The following is a 24134-nucleotide window of genomic DNA, read 5'->3' on the forward strand; positions in this document are numbered from 1 at the left end:
CCACACAAATAAAATTCAGGAGGGTTGGGATTCAGACCAGGTGGTCTGGCTCCAGAACTTGCATTCTTCACCCTTGTCCCACATTACCTTCTCTGAACACGTGGCTCATGCCCTTCCTTAAAGAGCTCCAGATTCTGTCTAGAAGGGAAACAGTTACGTTTGCTTAGAACATTTGACATAGATCCTAAGCACTATTGAGGGCCAAGGAGAAGGTTGCTAATGACCAGAGTTATTGTATAGGATGCAGGACTTTTTAGTGATGTGATTAAGTCCCAGGGCAAGGGTGACAGTTGGTCACCCTTTTGCACATGCTCTCTCCTTCCCCCAGATGAGACTATTATTCTAGATGGCCCTGAAGTTAAGAGGATGGAAAATGTGTATACAGGGTATACCTGGCCTAAATAGCATCACTCAGGAGCCCTAAAGTGCTGGAGCCATCATGGACTTGTGATAAGGAACAGGAAAATCAGAGAGGGATGGGGGGGCATTTGAAAATAGTGCTCTGAGCACCATAGTAAGAGTCTGATGTCTAGTAAGAGTAAGAGCCCTTACAAAGCCTGAGCTGTGGGATTCTTTGGTGGTTGAGTGAATGTTTGCAGAACCAATTCTGGTCACTATGTCTCCTTCCTCAGTCCTTCCTGTTCCCTTGGGCAGGGCTTGTGACTTGCTCAAGGGATACCCTGGGAGGAAAGGGTGAAGAGGGGTGTGGGTGGTCTGTGGAACCTGAACTAAGGTCACTCACACCCCTGTTTCTCTGTCCCTTACCGCAGATGACTGCTTATGGGGCTTTCCTACATAAGGGCTCTTTCTGCCGGAACTACTTCAACATCTTGGACCTGCTGGTGGTCAGCGTGTCCCTCATCTCCTTTGGCATTCAGTGAGTATATCTCCCTCAGCCCGTGATGAGGGCATGCAACTAGGAATGGGTGTCAGAAAAGATATCAAACCCTGGAGAGCCTTTCTGCAGGGTCACCACAGTGGGACTATGATGTGAATAGCATAGGGCCTCTGAGGCCACACAACATGATGGCTTTGGATTCTTGTGTCCATATGCTCAATGGTGTGACACTTGAAGATATGTTGATCCTCAGAAATATGCTTAAATGTCTATATTTTGCCACAACAGGTAGGGCCAGGCTCCATTATAAAGAAACAAGTGTCCCCCTTACCTTCCTACCTCCTCCACTGTATGCTGGGACTCTTGGCTTCCCTTTCACTGCCAAGATCGTGCCCTTGCCATGAACTGCCCCTGACCTTCTGAACCATCCCCTCTCTACCTTCCTCTTGCCTCTCTCTTCAGTCAAAGTGCCTGATGTGTGTGGTGAAAAGGGACAGAGAGATAAATTACTGATTCTTGATCGTGGATGCACAGACGAATCAACTGGGAAATTTAAAATAATGACATGTACCTGGATCCCACCCTCAGAATGATTTACTTTATTGGATTGGGGTACAGTCTGGTGTCATGAGTTTTGAAAACTCTCCAGGTGATTTCCCTGTACAGTCAAGTTTGCAAACCTTCCTCAGGTCTGAAAGGATATGATTACAGGTTTCTACCACATTCTAAAGGCTGAGCTTATCAGTTCTGTACTGTAAATTTCAAAACATTTTCACATACACCTTTTTCCATGGTCCTCTAAAAAAAAATCTATGAGGTAGACAGTGCAAGTGCTGTTATCAACTTATAAATAGAAAATACGACATTCAGGACATCAGGAAACTTGCTAAAGTTCATGCCAATGGCAGAGAAAGTATAAATTCCAGGGATCCTGAGTCTCCCATCACAAGGTTGTTTCCTGGTCAACCTCTAGGATGAGATGGAGGTCATGGAAGTGAGGCCCTCTTTTGTAATATCAATTACATTACTCAAAATTTTCTGCCTGGGAGTCTAAAGATCTAGATTCTAATCCTGGCACTACCATTAAAATAACTGGTTCACCTTGAACTAAGAATTTCTCCTTTGAGTTTTTTTTCTCTATCTGACCTTTAAATCCTTTCCATTGTGATTCAGTACATACTGACTTCCTTTTAGAGATACTGGGGGAAAAGATGCAGTGATAGATAGGAATGCCCTTTGAATCTTTGGGAATAAAAGGTCCATGAACTAGAGAAATTGGATCTTTCTATAGATCCTGTGTACATCATTCTGAACTGTGAAGAATAAAACTAGCACTTGCCAAAGCATCATATGCTTTTTAGTGCCCAAGGCAGATTATGAGGCCTCTTCTCCTAATGCTCAAAAAAATCTCAGTCACAGAGTTAACAAGGGACAGTTGGGACATCCTTCAGAGTTGCTCAGCAACTGGTGTGTTTCATAACCTCTCCTTGGGTTGGATGGACAACTATAAACCATCTGGGCATCTTGCCATGGGCTTGTGAGGGGACCTGCCACTCCTGTGTCCTTCCCACCAGAGAGTGGCAGCAGCCTGATGCTCCTGGTAGCTCTGACTTGGTCTTGCTATCCTAGGCATGGGGAAGCCATGCTTTCTTGGAGTCATTCCAGAAACCAGAATGGGCCATACATATATATGTAGGGTATGGCTACTGTTATGAGTTGGTAGATCTACACCCCAAAATCCACTCTCCATCCCCACCACCTCTAACCGGAGACCTGATGTTGCACCACTGTTGTCTTTCTTTATGTACACTGATGTCTTCAGCAGGCATGGTAATAAAAGCCACCACTTATTCAGTTCCTAAGTGCCAAGCACATGGCTAGATGATGCACATAAAATTCTCATTTAATCCCTGCAGCATCCCTATGAGCTAAGCACTGCCTCATTTTTCAGGTGAGAAACTAGGGCTCAACAGAATTAGGAAATGTGACTTGAGGTGATTTGGTTGTCAATGGACACAGTGGGGCTTGAATTCAGGATGTCTCCCTGAGTAGCACATTATATTGCTAATGACTGATGTCTACTTTCTATTGTGTCTCCATGCTGGGGATAAAACCCAGGCCTATACCCACAACCTACTTTCCCTATTCTCTCACCAATAGGAAAGTCCCAGAGTCACAGCAAGCCCCAGGTTCTTAGAGGTGAAAGAGAAGTAAAACATATTCCAGACAGACTCCAGTTCACATTCAAGTTTGCCTGGGATCAGCCTGTCAGGACACCACCTGTCCACATCATTTCAGAAGCATGGGAAATTACCACATGCCCTTTTTTCCTTCCAGGTCTAGTGCAATCAATGTTGTGAAGATCTTGCGAGTCCTGCGAGTACTCAGGCCCCTGAGGGCCATCAACAGGGCCAAAGGGCTAAAGGTGAGATGGGTGTAACCTGGGTGGAAAACCTTCAACCTAAGAAGCATCAATGGGCTTGTTGCTTGGTAGAATCTCAGCTGAGGTGAGGGGTGGGATGGAAGGAGGAGATAGTGATCAGGCCTAGAGTCTGCCATGTTGGAGCTTAGACACTGGTCCCACTCCAAATCCTGTTTCCATGAGGACTGGAATAGTAACAAGCAACAATTTGAAATCTGAGTTCCTAAGTAAAATTTTGCAAAAGGGAACAGAAACTTAGAATTACTGGGTGGTGAGGTCCCTGTGTGCCTACCACTATCAAAAAGAGGTTTGTGGGACTTGTGCCGTGGTAGTCACCTAGAAAGTGAATCTCCAAGGGGGACTTCATGTTCTGTTGAATTCCATCACTCACCATGTGACTTTGGGAAGGTTACTTTACTTCTTTGAGCATGTTTTTTCTCACATGAGGCACAAGGGCTGCTTCTGCTACCTCCAAGGAGAGGCTCATGGCTTGACTGAAGGAGGCTCATGTTTCAGGAATCTCCTAAAACTGTGTCCCCTTTCCCTTTCCCCTCTTCCCCCTGCAGCACGTGGTTCAGTGTGTGTTTGTCGCCATCCGGACCATCGGGAACATTGTCATTGTCACCACACTGCTGCAGTTCATGTTTGCCTGTATCGGGGTCCAGCTCTTCAAGGTAAAGTCTTGGTTCTGAGCTCTCCTGCCTCTTTCCCTCCCCATCAGCATTCCTGGGAAGGGGAACTGGTGGATACAGCAAGAGGAGGACAGCAGCCCAGGTCAGACTGGGGTGAATGTGATATCCATCCACAACCCCACGCAAGCTTCCCAGAATAGAGGAGGGAGGAACCGGAAGGAGGCATCACTCCACCAGACTAAAGTCCTCCTGCCCTCTCAGCTTTGTCTACTCTTTAGTTCATTGCCCTTCTTCCCAGCCAGAACAAAATAGGGACTTTTCACTGTCTGGAAATGGAGTCAGTCACTTACTAAGACCCTACAGCAGTTACTTATTGTCAGTAGCATCACATACGACCTTCACCCCCTAGTTCTAGGCCAGGGTCCTTCACAGTTTCTTCTCTTTTCTGCCTTCATCTCTTTAGTTCTGTTATTTTCCCACACCAAGCATTCTTCCTCTGCCCTCCCCCACCCAGCACATAAACTTTCACTGATTTCCTCCCATCTAACTCCCCCATCCAACCCCAGCTCCACTTTTTCCTTCTTCTCAAGACCTTCCTTGAGAGTTCAACTTTCTTGGATTTGAGCTCCCTATTTTTGAATTCCAGTGGTACTTGCAGCATTGAGTGTCTCTATTCTCTGGCTACACTATGTATGTGAGTCACATCTACCTCTTCTGGAATCTGTTCTTCTTGAATGTTTTATCCCACTATCCTAGCTCACTGCTAGGCTATAGAGATGCTCATTAATCATTTTGTGACTGATTCATTGATTAAGGAACATCTCTAATCACCTTGTTCTTTTGCCTTCTAGGGAAAGCTCTATACCTGCTCAGATAGTTCCAAACAGACTGAGGCAGAATGCAAGTAAGTATATGCCAGAGGGCAATGGGTGCCCAGGCTGCCTCACTTGGAGACATGGGGACTTGGTCTCCGAGGAGGGATAGCTAGGCCATTACCCACTTGTAATCTCATTCTTGTGTGACACATGAGAGTATCTCTTCCTGAAGGTTCTACCTACTGAAGTTCTTCCCAATAACTGGGATTGTGTGGTTTCATTCTAGATAGCTCCATCCTACCTCGCATGCCAGGAGTCATTGGCAGCAGGTCAAGTGTGAAGGGAGTTGGAGAAGCCAGAATCACTTTTTCTCCTCTTCTCTCAGGGGTAACTACATCACGTACAAAGACGGAGAGGTTGACCACCCCATCATCCAGCCCCGTAGCTGGGAGAACAGCAAGTTTGACTTCGACAATGTTCTGGCAGCCATGATGGCTCTCTTCACTGTCTCAACCTTTGAGGGATGGCCAGAGTGAGTACAAAAACCAAGTTCCATCTGCCCTGATACTGGAGGCCCAAGTCACTGACTGTCCACCGTGGCCCAAGTTTTGTTAATGTCCCTCAATCCTTCCCAGAGATCATACTTGTGTCCTCTCCCTGAAATAAGAGTATGTTTCTAGAATAATCAATAAATCATAGTCACTAATGAAACATTCTAGAAAATGTCAATGTTTTATTTTATTTTGCTTATTTCATGGTCCTGGGTGTCAAAATCAGGGTCTTGCATGTGCTAAGTAAGCACTCTACCAGTGAGCTACAGTCACAGCCCATGAAGTCAAAATTTTAGAAACTCCAACCAAAAATTAGTACTTTTTTAGCCCCCCTTCCCAACCTCAGCGTGAGCCACCAGGTCAGAAGTCTTTGTCATTACCCTCATGGCATCTGGGAGTGAGATGTGGTGAGAGTTTCTCACCATTATATTATTATTATTATTATTATTATTATTTTGCCATTATATGGCAAAATATAGGTGAGACCTAGAGTACAACCAAGTACTCACAGGGTTACAAAGGAAAGGAAGGAAATAATCCCTGTCCACACAGAACAGCAAACTTAATGAGACATGTAACCTAGGTCGAAATGAATGGCATACATGTGTAAACCACTTAAGTATAAAACCAAACCATTCTGGATGATCTGAAGCATGGGTCATGTTAGTATTTTTATCTAAGTGGATATTTTCTCTCCAATTTATTTTATATTCACTCTAATCTCATCTGAGCCCATGCCAATTAGCAAAGTTGTTTCAGTATTTACCCACAATTCTGAATTTGCAATCAATATCCATGATTCACGTTACATTTAAATAGTTCTTGACAGTTTCAACATGCCTTCATACACATTATGTCAACTGCCCCACAAGTTAGGAAAGTTGGGAATTAATTGTCTCCATTTTACAGATGAAGAATCTGAGTCTCAAGAGATTAAGTGATTTACTCAAGGCCACATGGCCAGGAAGTGGCAGAACTGAGACTTGAATCCAGACCTCTGCCTCCCAGCCCAGAGCCATTTCCCTTGATCCCAGGGATTCCTAGGAATCGAGTTGCCATCATTCCACAGAGGTGACACTGCTTCTCCAGTTCCCTCTGTGGGGCCTGTCTCCTCCTGCAGGCTGCTGTACCGCTCCATCGACTCCCACACGGAAGACAAGGGCCCCATCTACAACTACCGCGTGGAGATCTCCATCTTTTTCATCATCTACATCATCATCATTGCCTTCTTCATGATGAACATCTTCGTGGGTTTCGTCATCGTCACATTCCAGGAGCAGGGAGAACAAGAGTACAAGAACTGTGAGCTGGACAAGAACCAGGTAGCTTTCTAGGAAGGAAAGGAGGAATGCAAGGAGGGAAGCAGGGTCTAGGTGAGGAATGGCAGCAGGTAATAGCCTGTGGCCTACCCAGAAGAGAGGTGAAAGTTCAGGATAGATCTCTGGATCCCCAGGTCCTCCTTCCTCTCCTCAACCAGTACAGGGTTCTTGCTCTTCTTGTCAAAGAAATGCAGATCCTGCAAATTCCAGACCTGGAAAAAGTATTCAGCTAATAAGAACATGGCTTTCCATTTTGAGGGGGTCTATGCAAAGGGAGTGCAAATCCTTGCCCATATAGGATCTGACAGATATATGTAGCCAACAAATATATGTTAAGCTCTATGGGGTGAAAAATGTCTTATACCCTATCTAGAAATTGACAAATTAGAAGGTACCCAAGTGGGTTGGCCCCATTGATAAGAAAGGAGACAAATTAAAACAATGAAGCAGCTAGAGCTTTGGGGTGAGCCAGAGAACAGTTTTAGGAAACCACTCTTATATGGTTTCTTAAATGAAACACAGAGGGCTGTGCAGGAGGTGAGGACAGGAAGTAGAGTTACGTGGGAGTGAGACAGTCATTACAACTACTTAAACATGTTCTGTTAGACAGTGAGAAAGAGCTGGCAGCTCTGCTGGTGAATAATGAGGCAGTCAAGGTGGGAAGTAGGTATAGCCACCAAGGACAGTTCCTCATTGTTCCCAGTGGGAAAAGTAGAATGAAAATACATTCCTATCTTTGCTTATAGGAGGGAGCCCAGCAAGCACAGCATGGTCAGCTCTATCCAAATTAGGAGAGCTGAACAGCTCATAGGTTTTGATATCTATATCTATATCTATATCTTATATTGATATCTATATCTTAGGTTTGAACTCATCATTCTAGTGGCTATATGGAATTTGGATTGAAAGGAAGACAGGGAGGAGGGAGGCCAATTAGAAAATGTACGTGAGAGGTTAATGATAGCAGAGAAGGGAAGAGTAGAAGGAGGGAAAGTTATAAGGCATGGGGACTAGACATGGCGACTGAGGGTTGACATTGGAGTGACTTCCTGGTTCCTGATTTGGGAATCTGTGTAGAGGAGTACACTGATTATTGCTGGAAACCCAAGAATCTAGTTAGCCCAGAATCTCTTCCCCATCAGTGAACTATGTCTTCTGATCCTTAGACATTTTAAATAAGGAAGATTGATTTAGGATAGGAAAGAAAAATGGAAGCAGGAATCTTCAGTGTGGGAAAAATTAAGGAGAAGATCAAGAATGAGTCAATCATTGTTTATCAGGTGCCAGCTACCTGCTAAGCAGTATACCAGCCATTACTATATAGGAAAGAAGATGCATGTTCCTTGCTTAATATCTAGATAGATTTGACAAGAAGGGACTCTCTCCTTGATTAGGTGATGATGGAAAATGAAAACATTCCCCAAATTACATCCGAAATCTGTGTGTGAGCTAGAACAATAGATTATTTTCCTGACTTCTAAAGACCAACTCCACTACAAGGCATGTGGTTTCATGTACATCCCACCTTTCTCTGCCTTCACCCCCCACATCATCCAGGTAACTAACCCCACTCTCTCCCCATTCCCATCCCTGTCCTCCCTTTTCCCCCTCCCAGCGACAGTGTGTGGAATATGCACTCAAGGCCCGCCCCCTGCGGAGGTACATCCCCAAGAACCAGCACCAGTACAAAGTGTGGTATGTGGTCAACTCCACCTACTTTGAGTACCTGATGTTCGTCCTCATCCTGCTCAACACCATCTGCTTGGCCATGCAGGTCAGTCCAAAGGGGAACCTGGTCCTTTACAGAGAGGATGGTATAAGAGGATGCAAAGTGTAAAAGAGCTGCATACCTTCTCGCTGCTCACTTTCCCAGTATCCAAGGGAAAGAGACAGACCAAAAGAGCTATCCTCTTCTCCCATATGAAAATAGAAAAGTATCCCCTCAGGGACCTTATGAACGAATCCATGGGGTACTTGGGTTATAAAATGAAGAGAGTGAAAGAAATGAAAAACCAAGAGAGTGAGCTTGAAGCAGTCATTGGTATCAGAATGGCATGGGTGTGGAGTTGGATTCTGTACCCACTTGTCTGCAAGGAGGTCAGCTCATGACAGGGCTTTTGAGTGCCAGAAGCCCCCACAAAGTCATCACACCCAATCAAAATGGGTACAGAACTTTGCCAACCCTTATTTTCAGAGATGGTAGAGAGACAAAGAAGTTAGAGACTCTCCTGAGTCCACCTGGCTGCCCAAGGAAAGGTAGATGTCCTTCTGGGGGATTGTTTCCAGGAAGATCTCTGATGAGTTGAGGGTTTCCAGGAAGTCTGGGCAAAGGTGGTAAGGAGGCAGTTGATCCCTCTCTCATGTTCATAATTCCTTTCATCTTCCCTTCATTCAGCACTATGGCCAGAGCTGCCTGTTCAAAATCGCCATGAACATCCTCAACATGCTCTTCACCGGCCTCTTCACTGTGGAGATGATCCTGAAGCTCATTGCCTTCAAACCCAAGGTAGGCCTCTGAGAAAAGGCTGGTTTACAGGCATCAGGGAAAGGATGAAAATGGGGTGTGGGAGCTCACGTGCTTAAAGAAGGAGAGTGAAGGACAGAAATTTTCACTGAAGAACCATTGCTTCTCCAGCAATAAGTGCCCCAACTCATATACCTGCCAAGAGTTGAACCAAGTCAACTCCCTGAACCAGGATTTCAGCTCATGACTGGGATCCACAGGAAGCAGATTCTTCCATGAACTGAGCCATGGCACTTCTCCCATTCCTTGGACTGGCAAACCAAACCTCTCTGAGATCAGAGCCCCAGATCTGCTCAGGTCTCTGTTCTACCCTCCTCCCATTTAATTGGTGATACAAATCAACCTCATGTGAAAAATGCAACCAGGGCTGCATTCATTTAGCAGTCTGGGCTCCAGCCTACAGATACCTCCTGTTCCCTCCCTCAGAGGCTTTGTCATTGCTCCCTTACTCCCTCCAGCATAGAAAGAGTAGTTACCTGTAAATTTTTGTGTTGCTCTTGTAGGCATCTCCCTAAAAGAAATAGAATGTTAGAACCACTGACTGAATGGACAATGTGGACATTGGATTACCTGCCATGTGCTCTTCCTAGCCAGCACTGCCCCCATTGTCCTGAAAGATACAGGACAGGTTGGTGTGAGCAGTGCCTTCCATCCTTGGCTCCTGTAGACAGGTCAGAATCATAGGAATTTGCTAGCCTTGGCTTCACAACTTGAGCAGTTAATTCTGAGGGAGGCTCTAACAACATCTTAGGGACCCCCATGGCTACCACAACATCTTTTGGAGAGTGATGAGGAGGAAAGTTTGGAGAATTGCACAATGACAGACTTGAGAAAAACTTTCCAGTTTTCTGAGCCTTCTTTTTCCCTCTTCACTAATTTCCCCAGATGTAGCACAGATCAACAGGAAGCAAAAAGAATGAGTCTCTGTCCGTATCTTCTGTTTATTCAAGTTTTTACTTGTTCCAGGATTAACTAATAACTTTGATATTAGATCTGTATTCATTAATGGGATATCCATAACCATCTTTGAATTAACAGTCACCTAACATTTTTTATAATGTCCCATGTGCTACATACACATTATTGTATGTAGTCCTTAAAACATCCCCATAAAATAGGTATTAACAAACTCAACAGGGAGAAGAGAAGCGATGTGCACAATATCAGATACGCTACTCGTAAGCAGCAGAACTGTTATTGGAATCTAGCACCTCTGACTTTATAGTTGGTGTTTTCTAAACTGTGAACACACATTTTTCCATGTCAGGTGTTGAGCTGAGTACTTTTCAGAAAGAAGGAAACAGTCTTTGGATAACTTAAAAAAATAAGACCAAAAATATTCTTACAGTGCTGATTCTTCCTCTTGCTCAAAGAATTCCCAGGGATCTTGCCTAATCTTCAGAGAACAAGACTCCTAAAGAGCATCATTTGATAATAGTAATGATGTTTCCACACCTCTTTCAAAGAAATAACTATATTCTTTATCACTTTGACTTCCAAGTTCAGTCCCACTTAGGGGATAAATTATATCCTAACCTAGAAATAACCAGAAAATTGCCCTGACTTTCTTCTGTGGGACCCACAGTATCTCTGCCCACATATGGCCCTATTCTAAACCCTGGGGTCCAGGAGTACTGACAGGTTCACTACCACAGCAGCATGACAAGGTAAGGCTGGGATATAGGATCACTGCCAAGCTGAGCTTTAGTCTCAGATGATAGCCTCTCAGTAGGGAAACTGGCATCATTTTTATCTGGTGGCATGAGACATATGCTTTAAATATTTCAAAGCCTTGAGTCATCCCACAGTTGACTCAGATGTGTTCCTGATGATGTCTGAGGCAGTCTGCAGAGCCCTGCACAATGGACTTCCTGAATTATGTCTCATGAGCAAGGTGGTGGATTAGGTAATCTGCCCTAGGAAACACAAGAAATTGACCTTTTCAAGGGTCTCAACCTGAAAGACACCGTACCTAAGTCCTGCAGATCAAGGAACCACTAGGTTCCTAGTAACCAGTTGGAGCATCCTGAATTATAAAGTACCTCCTAGTTTCCTCAGAGCCTGGTTTTCTATCATGAAAAAAACATGGCAAAACATGAGACACTATTCCCAAAGGAAGAGAGCATCTTGAAGCCATCTACATTTCACACATAAGAAGGTCAACCTGTGGTGGAGAGACAAAAGAGCCTGGCACAGTTGTGTACACCTGAAATCCTAGCTATTTGGGAGCCTGAAGCAGAAGGATTGCAAGTTTAAGACTCGCCTAGGCAACTTGGCAAGACTCTATCTCATAATATAAAAAAGACTAGGAGCCGGGTGCAGTGGCACATGCCTGTGATCCCAGCAGCTCAAGAGGTTGAGATAGGAGGATCGTGAGTTCAAAGCTAGCCTCAGCAACAGTGAGGGGTTAAGCAACTCAGGGAGACCTTGTCTCTAGCTAAAATACAAAACAATAGGGCTGGGGATATGGCTTAGTGGTCAAGTGCCCCTGAGTTCAATCCCTAGTGGTAAAAAAAAACAAATTAAAAAATGGCTAGGGATATATAGGGATGTAGCTTAGTGTGAGGCTCTGGATTCAGTCTCCAGTACAGGAAGGAAAGAAAGAGAATGGATCTTTTCTACACATTCCACTAAAGTGACTTGTAACAATAGAGGGACAAAGGCCACTGGCTCTAGCTGAGCAGAGGTTGACCAGTTGGGAGGGGGATTGAGGAGTGTCAGGTCACTGTGCAATGTTCTTTACAAAGGAATATATTCCAGGAAGAGTATCCTCAAATTTTTAGGAAGAAAACCAAAACAGAAACCCCTTGAAACTGATAGAAATATCTATTCTTAAGAATCCTGCTTAAGAATCAATGACTTCCAACAGTGTATCTGAAATACATAAAAACATTCATATCCCACCATTAAGTAAAATCCTGTTCCAAACTTTCTATTTCACATGGCATGATTGTTGATATATCATACAAATGAGCTTACTGAAAAGGATAATTAAGCAGTAAGAATGTAGAAAACTGATGTATTAGTCAGCTTCACTATACTACTACAGACTACCAGGAGAAAATAATTTATAAAGAGAAAAGGAGTTATTTATTTATAGTTTGGGAAGTATAGGCAGGGTGCCTACATCTGGTGAGAGTGGTATACGGTGGCGTATCATGGCAAGAGGATGTATAGGAGCAAAATAGTCACATGCGCAGCCAGAATGCAGAGAAAGAACAGACTAAGCTCTCATAGTCCCTTTCAAGGGAACAGCCCTTTGATCTAAGGACCTCCTGCTAACCCCAGCAATTCCACCAGCCACCAATAGTGCCACCCTGGGGACTAAGTTTCAAACACAAGGATCTTTAGGGGATATTCAATATCCAAACTGTCGCAGTTGACATTAAGCATAGTCAGAAGGAAATTGAGGGGTGAATACTTGGATTTTCATCTCTCCCCTTCCTGTCTCTCTGCCTGATTGGTGGGATGATCTATCAGAAGGACAGTTTGTACTATTGCTTCCTTCTTTTATTGTCTTCACAGTGCTTGATGTTCCCATTTTCTTCATTTCTACATGTTCTCTCCACCACTCCTTGGAAAATGAATTTACTCAAGTAAATCCCTGCCCTAACTCCAACTGCCCAACTCTAAATTCATACTTTGTTCACACTAAAAAATTTTCACAAAAAAACTATGAACATAAACTAGTATAGAAAAATTCTGCCCCCCACAAATTTTAGGAATCTGTGGGGATGGTCTGAAGAAAGTGGAATGGATAGTAGTAGTATTGATTTGAATGACTAATAGCAAGCCAGAGAAAATTCCTTCCCTAGAAGTAGAAGATAACTAACTGGAGATATCTGGATGGTACCAGAGCCCTACAGGATTATCAAGACCAAGCTGGTCAGCAAGAAGAAAGGTTAGGTTGGAATGGTTGGACAAGCTAGATTGTCTTCCTGACATGAACTGGAATTTATCAACAAAGACAGGGAAAAATTTAAGATACCTTTTATGATAAGCACTGAAAAATGTCCAGTGCCAAGGAATAAATCTAAGAAACAGTGGCTGAGATCCTATAGAGAAAATCATAAAATTTTACAGAGAGCCAATGAGGAAAAACTGAAATGGAGAGAGATGTTTGTGAATTGGAAAACTCAATATTATTAAGATCTCATTTCTCCTCAAACTAATCCATAGATTCAAGATAATACAAATTAAAATTCCCAAATTGACCTTTCCCAAGGTGAGAAGGGGAGGAGAAAAGGGAGCCACAAGCAGATACTTTTGGCCAATAAGATGACCCTGCATGGACCCAAGGTTTCTGCCCATTTTGGCAGCTCTGAGGTCACCATGGAGGAAGAGTGCAGGAGCCTGGTAGAGCAAGTAGTGTTAGCCACAGAAGCTCCACTCTCAGCTCACAGGTTTGGGTACCAGAAGGCAAGATGATGTCACTTCGTTTCCTGGAACTTGTTGTTGACAATGTCTCAGCAAAAACAACAAAGAGAGGAAGAGTGGAGTTGATGATGAACTAGTGGTGGGGCTGGCTGCATGCTTCTCCTGCTTACCGAAAGTAGATCTTTCCCGGAAGGCAGACGCTCACTCCAAATGGATGGTTCCTAACTATTCCCCTTCCCTTAAGCTCCCATGTGGGTCATGGAGGGGTGGGGAAACAACTGTTGCTAATTCTAAGAGTCATCTCATCTCCCTTGACTGGAAGCATCCTATTGGGCTTTTGCCTGCATAGAACTAATTGGTACCCATTGCCTCTCACTACCTCCCCAGTGGGAAGACCCCAGAGGGGATTTGTCCCTGGCAGCTCTCTGTTATCAAAACCTTGGCCTCACTTTCAGCTTTCTCCTAGCCTAAGAAGAGTCCAGAGAGGGCAATGGAAACAGAGTAAAGATAATCATTGACCCTCCTGGCTCCAGCTTTCTTGAATAAAAGCAACTCAAGCCTTTCATGTTTCAGTACAAATTAGAACTCAAAGGCATTTCAAACCAAAAGGATGAATTGAAACCTCTAGAGCAGCAATATCTCACAGAATGTTCCACAACAATAAAGATGTTCTATATACACCATGTATGATGTAGCCACTAGCCTCTTGTGGCTGTTGAACACTTGAAATGTGGCTACTGTAGTAGCCACATTGTAGAAATCATTCTTAATTTTTTTTCATTTAGACTAATTTAAATTTACATTTATAGAGCCATATGTGGCCAACTGCTATGTTGGGTAGCCAAGCTCTGGTCCTGCTTCTTTCCCATGACATCCCAGGTTCTGCTCTCCTATATCTGTCCTGGCATCGTCATCCCAGCTGCTCCAGCTTCATGAAACCAGATGGTTCATCCTCCCCGCTCTCTTTCCATCTGGCTGTTTTCTGCCAGAAATTGACTCAGAAGTAGTGGAAACCCTTGTGACCTGTAAGGTCATCTCTTTCCCTGAGATCTTCCAGTGTGGCTGTTCTCTTGACTCTGTCAGTTCATCCAGTCATCTCTGGATTACTCAGCTCTTGAGTAGCTCAAGCACCAAGGCCCCTTCCCTGTAGAATTTGTCCCACCCAGACTCTAAGCTGGTCCTAACGAATGCTAAGTTCCTTAGGAGATCCATACTTAAAGATATGGTCTGGAATTTGTCTTACTTCTGTAACCCAGTACAGGGTTTATTCCTGGTAGGCACCCAGCTACTCTTTCCCAGGCCATGGGACTTCTGAGTAGGTTTCCCAATTAGCATTTTAGTACCCTAGTGACACTGAAATCTGAGAACCCTAATCTCATACCTGGTTGTAACTGACCCTTTCCCCTGGGTACAGAACGTTGTCATTGTCCATCCTAGTGATTGACTGAAGACTCACTGCCAGATGACCTTGATGCCACTTCCAGAGTGGAAGGAACTTCTTACCGTGTGTATCCCCACCCTGGCTGCACCTGGCATCCTCATCCTGACCACTGCCTCTCTGCCTAGGCTCCACCTTGCCTTGCAGAAGCCCCTCTAAATTGGAGCTGTGACTCCTGCCTCCCCCAAACACAGAGAATTTGGCTGACATTTCTAGAGTATCAGTTAAACCTGGAACAGTAATTCAGCTGCTACTATATATTCTCTGCTTTGGGGGTTTACTCGAAACCCCAGTTATCTTTTAGGAAAGAGGAAAAGATGGAAATGAAGCCTTGCTTCTTCTCATAGGGCAGAAAGAGGTAAGCTTGGCAGCAATCATGGATGCTGACAAAAAAGATAACTCCTCCCATCTTCACTCAGTTATCCTGAGGAGTCCAACAGTTGACTTCTGCTGGTTGGAAGTGAGATGAGTCATAACTGGAAGGAGGTCTGGCTTCCAGAATCAGAATTACTCAGGACTGTGGAGGTCAAGTGCACTGTCTGCTTGGGCCACTCCCTGTAGCACAGTGCTGGGCACAGCATTGCTTTGGTCTCACCCACATACCCAATAGCTGAGATATGAGAGGAAAGAACCAGAAGACTCTAGAATGGTCTTTCTAATGATTGCCATTATAGAGATCTGAAGGCCCATCTGCTCTTGAAAGTGTTTGAGCCTGAGAGAAATTGTGACCTTGGACTTTCTATGCACAAAAGCAGCCTTCCTCTTCTATCTAAATATCCACTTGCCTCTCTGCCTAGGCCCCACCTTGCCTTGCAGAAGGCCCTCTAAATTGGAGCTGTGACTCCTGCCTCCCCCAAACTCCTGCCCCCCCAAACTGTACATTTCCGTACAGTTAACTGTAAGAAAGCTTACCTCTTTCTGCACTTGTGTGGTGCAGGGATTTCCCAAACTCCAGTGGTTTCCAGAGCATCTTTTCTCTGTATACTCTTGTTCTTAGAAATAGTCTTTGCTCTGGAGACTGATTGTTTCCAGGAGAAACCTAGAAAGTGCCAGCAAGACTCTAATCTAGCTCACAGGAGCCTTGGCAACAGATGCAGGGAGAAGAATGGCAGGGCCAGAGTTCCACTAAATGCACTGTGGTAGGACAGAATGGAAACTTCAGCAATTTAAGAGCTGACAGGGTGTGCTTTTGCACACTGACACACAGCAGCTCTGCAACAGTATGGCAACCTGAGGGCCAGGAGGACTCTGCTTCCACAATGCTCTCAGACCTGCGCCAGCCTTCCTAGAGGGCAGGAGGGCAGGAGAGTGATTTCCACACTCTTCCATGGACTGTTGAAAGAAATTTCAAGACTCTGTATTTAGAGCCCAGTAAAGGACCACAAGAAGGAAAGGGAAAGGAGATGACCAATAGAAAAGGATGAAGTTGGGGCATTTTCTCTTTATGAAATTGAGAATCTTCTAGAAATTTGGTTTGATTTTACCAGATAATGGCATTGCCAGCTGAAACTTACTTTCTCTCCAACTTCCTGTCTGCCTATAAATGCACCACACACTAATAATTGCCGCCTTCTAACAATTTTAAGTTAACTGTACATTTCTGCATGATGCAATAATTATTGTGAGGTTTTAATTTTTTACAAAGGAAATGTTGCATTATTTCTTTTCTTAGTCATCTGCTGCTGCCAGATCCCACTATAAAAAAGATTCTGGTTGATTGAGACCTGGGGAGCCTAAATCCCTCCCCCACTTCATATTAAATGAGTGAGTGGAGAGGGGATAAGAAGCTCATGGAAGCACTTACTCCCTCCCTTTCTCAGTTTCTCTATGAAATAGGAAGACTTGCTGAGCAGGCCTTGGTGATCCTCAGCAAGGTCATGCCTACAAAGTAACTAAGACAGGTCCACCCAGATGAAACGCAGCAGGATCCCATAGCCTGGGGACCCACACCTCCAACTCAGTACAAAGGAAATTAACCTCCAGCCCTATTGTGCTCTTTTTGGTCCATATTCCTTTTTGAATGGATCCCTTTTTGTTCTGGTGGTCTTTCATCTATCATCCAGAGTTCATTTATTCTATATTTTCACCCAGATTTCTGCCTGATGCCATGTGTTAGGTCACTTTCAATCTCTGTGATAAAATTCCTGAGGTAATCAACTTAAAAGTGGGAAAGGTTTATTTTGCCTCACAGTTTTGGAAGTTTCTTCCAGTCCATGGTCTAATGGCCCCATTGCTTTTGGACCATATGTTAGTTAGCTTTTCATTTCTGTGACCAAACACCTGAAAAAAAACAACCTAAGGGAGGAAAAGTTTATTTGGGGGTCAAAGATTCAGAAGTTTCAGTCCAAGGTCAGACAACTCTATCGCTCTGGGCCTGAGGTGAGGCAGAACATCATGGTGGAAGGGCGTGGCAGAGGAATGTGGCTCTGTTCATGACATTCAGGAAGCAGAGAGGTAAGGGAAGGGGCTGTGGGAAAGATGAACCCTTCCACAGCACACCTCCAATGACCCACCTCCTCTAGTCATATCCTACCTGCCTAAAGTTGCCACACAGTTAGTCCATTCAAATAAGGGTGGATTGATTAAGTTACAGCTCTCATGATCTAATTAACTGAGGTACAGCTCTGGCGATCTAATTAAGCTCATGCATTAACATAGGAGTTTTGTGGGACACCTCATATCCAAACCATAACAGGGCCTGTAATGAGGTTGTGCATTATGGCAGGAGCATGGAACAGAGGATTCTGCTTACCTTGTGGCAACTGAGAAGCAAAAGACAAAACGAGAAGGGACTAGGACCCAATATCCCCTTCAGGAGCACACCCTCACTGACCTTACTTCTTCCCACTAGGCCCCACCTGCTGTAGGTTCCACCATCTCCCAATAGTGCCATTGGCTGGGGGCCAAGCCTTTAACACATGGTCCTTTGAGGGACACTGAAGGTTCAAACTACAGTACATCTTAATGTAATTTCTGGGTTCATCTTAATGTGTCAGATATAGCATCAACCATGCTATGACCATCTCAAATGATCCCCACCCTTTCCTGAAGCTAATGCAACTCATTACTGGACTCACCAGATTTCAGTTCAGTTTTTCAGTATTTCTTCTCTTTCTCTATTTCCTATGCCTTTTCATTCTTCATATCATTTATTTCAAGACACTTTACCTAGGTCATGTTTGCCGATTTTGCTGCAAGCCAAAATTACCAAAAAACCAACAAATATTTATTGAGCACCTGACATGCTAGGCAGTGTGATTGGTACCAGGAAGGCACGATTGAACACAAGTCATGCTGGTGAGCTCAAACTTGCCCAGACTGACTTTGAAAGAACAGAAATTTCTGATTTTGGTCTACTCTTAGCTCTTGTACACTCTCCAGTTCACCATCTAATTCATTACTAGAAAATTAACTGTCCCACCCAGCGTTCATAGTCCAGCTTAAAAATAAGCCATTGATAAACATATTCACTCATTTTGTGTCAGTTTCTATGCCTGAGGTTAAGTGGCATTTGGAAGTTAAGAAAGAAAGTAATATATTCTAGGCATCTATGAAGAACCAGATGTTGAGCTAGATGCTTTACTTCCCTTATCTCATTCCATCCACAAGACAAGTATGATGGTCTCCTATTTTACGTCTAAGGAAGCAGAAGGTCAGAGATAGTCTTTGTAACATCCCCATGATTGCAGGGGTAGTTTCGTTGTTGTTGTTGTTGTTGTTGTTGTTTGTGTATGATATGCCACACCTCTAAGCACCCTAAAAAATGTTAATTCATTTAATCTTCCCAAAAACTCTTGAGTTTTAATACAAATATAAGAAACTCAAAAGCCACAGGAATGAGTGAAAGAATGAGAACTAAAGAACTGAAAATAATGAAAAGAATCAGAATATTAATGTCAAAAAACATTAAGATCATTGATCTTTAATCAGTGCAGAAATCCCTACTCAAAACCCGTTTCCTGCCTTAAGAGACTCTTATTTCTAGAGGCAGCTCTGTACAGTATCTTTATAACTGACATGTACCCCTGTGTACTTCTACTTATCCATTCTTCTTTTCTCATCTTTTCTTTCTATAAATCATTTCTGAGCACCTCAGTGAAGATGTTGAGACATAGCACCATCTTTATAGGGCTCACAATAGCAGGGTGCCCTGTAGAGGAGATATGACGAAGAAGTTATAGATCAGGAAATAGGATAACCCAGAAGAGTAATGGGACATCTAATTCATGAGCCCTGCATATTGGGAAGGAACCAGAAAAAGAGCATTTCAGGCAGAAAGAAAGAGCAAAGGCCCTGTGGTAGGGACCTCCTCTGCTTTCTCTGGGAATTGAGTACAATGAGTGAGGAGGGGGGGGGAGTGGGTGGAGGTCCTTCAAGATCAAAGGAAGGGGTGTGGATTGACTCGGACAGCCCTTGGAAGCCACAGGGGCATTGAGTGGGGGATGTATATAGTCTGATTGCATTCTGAACCAACATGTTGCCTGCTTAGGGAAGGATGCCAAGTTGAAGAAAAGCTGTTAGAAGTCTGGTGGAAAAACAGGTGAGCTGTAGAGATGAAGAGAGGTTGGCACTGTGGTGACATTATTTGATGGTGAATCAGATACAAGAATGGAGAAAAGATATTAAGAAGGGCTCAAAGGCTCCAGGCTTGTCCCTGGGTGGATGGACTTGTGCTTCAATTTGCTGAAATTGAGAAGACTAGGAAGATACCAGAAGAAAGGGGGATCTTAGAGATCTGTTTGGTTTTTAAAGGGCACATTGCCTATTTAAATCTGGAGTTCAGATGGGCAGTCTGGACTGGAAATCTACTTAGGAGTCCAGCTCTGAGAATAGTGTCCATGAGCCACTGGTCCTAGGAGAGAAGTTGGAAAATGGGCAGAATAGGCAGGAAACTAGAGGGGAAGGGAAGAAGAAAAGGAGAAGCATTCTGGAGGTTGAGAACCAAAAAGGCCAAAATGAAAAATGAGAAAGGAAGTGGTGTTTCTTAGGACAAGAGTCTGAGTGAGCAAATCCAGCTGTGGAGAAGAAACAGAAAGGACAGAGAGGCCAGAGTGCTTTCCTGGCATCTGGGGAGGGAAGAGAGCTCTGAAATGTGTGGTTCCCCCCCATCCACATCCTCCCTAGATGAGTGGTACAGAGGATTTGTATTTCCTCACTGACCTGGAAAATCCAACTTTAAAAGCCTCAGAGGCAAGCGCAATATTTTCTCTTGAAAACTGTATGCAGGGCTGGACATCCTTTAAGGCTACTGGTCTTCAATCCTTTCTGGACCCAAAGTTCCCTTTTTGGAAAGTTCCTTTATAATACCTACTTAATTTTCCTGACATAAAATTCACATCCATAGACATAATGTCAATGTATATACATAGTTTCTTAACAATAATGCAGTTGAAAATTTTAGTAAAAGAAAGAATTCATTTTCCACCAAAGTAGAGGAAAATAGAAGAGCAAAGATAGGAGACCTTAGAATAAAAACTGAAGTTATAACTGGTGAGTCTTATTTGCATATGATAACCTGCCTAAAGGTCTTTCAAATGTCATATACACTCACACACACACACACACACACACACACAGCTGCCCCACGCATTACAGGACATACAGCATCCTTGTCCCAACCCACTGAATACTAAATACTAGTTTTGCCTCCAGGAATCACTGATACTCCTAGTGAGCTCCAAGTCGCCCCCTGGAGGCCAGTGCTCTCTCCACACAGGGAAGCACTGTCCGTGCAACTTCAATTCAGCCTCCTATAGAATCAGTTGAAACCTGCTTCCCTAAACTATTAAGAAACCACCGAGTCTCCCACCATCAGCAGAACCCCTGGGCCCAGAAACTCACCACACATGTTATTTAAAAGGAGCATATCATATTAAGTGAGATAAGCCAATCTTAAAAATCCAAAAGACGAATGATCTCACTGATAAGCTGATGATGACACATAATAGGGGGTGGGAGGGGGGCAAGAGTGGAGGAAGGAGGGACTGTATAGAGGGAAAAGAGAGGTGGGAGGGGTGGGGGGGGAGGGGGAAAAAAAGGAGCAGAAAAGAGGAAAAGGGAGGGAGGTGCCTGTGCATGGAAAGCACCTCCTCCTCCCACCCCTCAGGGACTCCAACATCAGCACAGAACCAGGAGGCCTGTGCTGTGTGGGTGCAGCTCCTGCCATTTCTTAGGACTTGATTGGAGAGTTGGCATTGCCCTGGAGATTATTTATTTGTGGAGGGCCTGCAGGGTACAGGAAGCACACAGTGCAGAGCAGACAGGCACAAATGGGCTTGTCGGGGACAGTCCTCCTCACTGCAGCTCCTACACCCAGAGATTTGCGTATTGTTACAACATTGTGACAGGTTTCTTTCCTGCCTGGTGCTTGAGCATTTTAAAGTTACCATGAATGATAAAAAATAATTATATGACTTGCATAAAGCCTTCATGTGGGAAGGGTAGTATTAGCTATTACATTTAATTATTTAATGTGGAAAATCATTCACTCCATTAAAAAAATACCTAATGGGAAAGTACACTGTGGATCCCTGAATCTGTCCCTGTCACTGGGAAAGAAACTGGAACACTCAGGGTCCAGTAGGGAAAAGAAGGATTCCTAAGTCTCTAGGATGCTATGTCATTAACCCACTCAAACCAGAGGCACTGCCAGCAAACCCAGCCACTGCACTGGATCTGACTGTTTTAGGGGCAGGATCCTTCTGTAATGTGAGGGGCTGCCAGGCAGTGCAGGAAGGCAACCAGGGATGATTCAAACATCCCCAGTAATAGTAACAATGGCAGTGGACAGAAATCACTGAGTACTTCCTCAGTGCCAGAACTTACAGGTGCTTTTACTTATGAACTCACATGATTCTCACACCCCCAAGGGCATGTTCTTTTATTACTCCCACTTTGCAGGTAAGGAAGCCGAGGCATAGAGAGGTTAGGTAACTTGCCTGTGCTACTCAAGGTTCCTCCTTGAAGTGAGAGCAGTCAATCATTTCACTCGCATCTTATTCATGAAAGTGGTCCAGGTAACTGACTCTAATGACCTCAGGTGGGTCCTACTTGCCCCTTTGCAAAGGAGCAACTAACTGGTGAGGTCAGGGAGGACATGGGGTCGGGGAAGAAGGGAATGAAAAGGATGGCTAGTGGGAGCAATTGACATGTGTCAAGCAGGAAGGGACCTGTCTGATCTGGTTTGGAGAATGTTCCCTCCAGGGCCTAGAAGAGGGCTGCCACAGGTCCAAGCTCATTCCCATAATTAAAGGGTGAACCTACTCCTCTTCTACCCACTCGAGACCCTCCCTGTTCCCTGCTTTCCCTTCTTCAAAGATTACATGGTGATGTGCATTTGAACTTGAAGTTGCCTGATTACGTGGCAACACATATCCCTGCTCCAAGAATACATCCATCAAATCCCTAGTCCAGGAGGAGTCCTTTGAGAAATTAACTCATTTATTACAGCATAAGTAATAAGAAGCAGCTACTGAGATCCCCCAATCTGCCCAGCTACACTGAGGCAGAGAAAGAGCTTCCTGAGGCTCCCCAAAGGAGCTTAGCTCAGACCCCAACCCAGGTTTCATCTGCTCTGGTCGGCAGGTCTCCAGGCTTCAGGAGGTTTGATTTGGGCCTTTGTACCCCAACCTTGCACAGTTCCAGGATCCTAGTGTTGGTGAGATAAATGCACTAACATGTGAATACCAAAATGAAGTCATGCAAAAGTGTCCCAGAGCAGGAAAAAAAACTTATTTCCAAAGAAAAATGGGAGCAGAAAAGTATCCAGTTAATATTCTGCAGGGGTGGCAGATATAGCTCAGTGTTGGAGCACTTACCTAAAATGCACAAGGATCTGGGTTCCATCCCAGGATCTCTCCCTCTCTCACACACACAAGTGCATTTCTCCAACAATCATGAAAGAACTCCCACTGCCTGGGGCCTCCTCTCACTAGGACAAGGCCCAGGCCCCTGCCTGCTGCTGCTCTTTGTCCCACAGTCCCTAGCTATCTGTGCAGGATGTTGCTCCAGGCCCAGGAATTAACATATTACAGAATGGGCTGAGTGAAGGCAGAAGTCTGCACTGCCTACCAAACTGGGCTGCAAGCAGCTCTGCACCCCAGTTATGCCTTCCCACTAGACGCCACTAATTTCCATGATTGCTGTTCTGTCTAAATGGCATCCTAAGTAATGCGATTGATATTATCTCTGCTTGGTGTCAGTTACCATTGTGTTCATGATGTTCCATGGGATCAACTCTTCACACACACACTCCAGCTTCTTTGCTGCTGCTGCTTCCAGCAGACTCAGTGCCTTTCGTGCTCATTCAGCCCCCACCTCTGACTCCACAGCCTGGAAACCCAGGAAAGATCAGGGTTCCCACTCCACTTCACCACCAACCATCTCTGCTCTGCACCAGCCTCACAGACCTGCTCTCAGATGCATGCTCATTCAAGTCAGGGTTGGCTTTCTTTCAGGGACCCCTGTCCTAGGTCGAGCACAAGCCATCTCTGTCCCCTCTCATTTAGGGCCTCCCTCCACCAGGAGGCTGTGGTCACTTCCTCTCCTTTCATGTTGGCTGATGTTTCTTTCTCCTGAGTTGCAGGCTCACTTTAGAGGCCTGGGACCCAACTCTGGGGAGTTGATGTCCCTGCCCCACTCCCAATTTCTTTTCCTGCTTGTTCTCCTCCCATTCTCTCCACCCCTCACCCCTTTTATCTTCCTCTCTCTACTTCTCCCCACTTTCCACCCTCTGTCTTTGCCCCTCTTCACCCTCTCCTCCTCCAATTCCTCTTCTCCTGCCATCTACCTTAAGCAGCCTTTCTCAAATCCCCTTCCCCATCTCTTCCTCTCATCAATAACTGTCATTCCTTTGCATCTGTGCCATCTCCATTTCTTGGAAGCTGGGTCTTCTCTCCCTCTCATAGGCTCAGCCTGTCCTTGCCTGTCTCTCTGCTTTCCCCTTCTCTGTCTCAATGTGAACAGCTCCACATCTAATCTCAACTACCCCTCAGTTCTCTGATGCTCTGTGTAGCCTGGGCAAAGAAGAACCCAAGACAGGTGCCCTGGACAGACTGAAATTCGAGTCAGCATCCCCTTTAGGGGCCAGAAAAAGTGTCTTGGTTTCCTCCTCTGTGCTTATTTCCTTTCCTTTCTCTTTACCAGAACAATCTGGATAGATAATGAAGGTGGACAGGAAGGAACAGAAAAACAAAACAAAACAAAGCAGATAATGGCAG

At 44.5% G+C, this 24134-nt stretch overlaps 1 protein-coding gene across 1 annotated transcript in view; it reads left to right on the top strand.

Moving 5' to 3' along the window:
• Cacna1c (calcium voltage-gated channel subunit alpha1 C) overlaps positions 1-24134 on the top strand; it is a 650592-nt gene that overhangs the window by 561611 nt on the left and 64847 nt on the right. Inside the window, exons 23-30 of the mRNA XM_047548297.1 lie at positions 771-877; positions 3176-3263; positions 3827-3934; positions 4744-4796; positions 5093-5239; positions 6379-6580; positions 8193-8351; positions 8973-9083. Of these exons, the coding sequence (XP_047404253.1) occupies positions 771-877; positions 3176-3263; positions 3827-3934; positions 4744-4796; positions 5093-5239; positions 6379-6580; positions 8193-8351; positions 8973-9083 (975 nt within the window). The remainder of the gene's footprint in view (positions 1-770; positions 878-3175; positions 3264-3826; positions 3935-4743; positions 4797-5092; positions 5240-6378; positions 6581-8192; positions 8352-8972; positions 9084-24134) is intronic.

Source organism: Sciurus carolinensis, chromosome 4 (assembly GCF_902686445.1).
Source record: "Sciurus carolinensis chromosome 4, mSciCar1.2, whole genome shotgun sequence".
In the NCBI taxonomy this organism is placed as follows: Eukaryota; Metazoa; Chordata; class Mammalia; order Rodentia; family Sciuridae; genus Sciurus; species Sciurus carolinensis.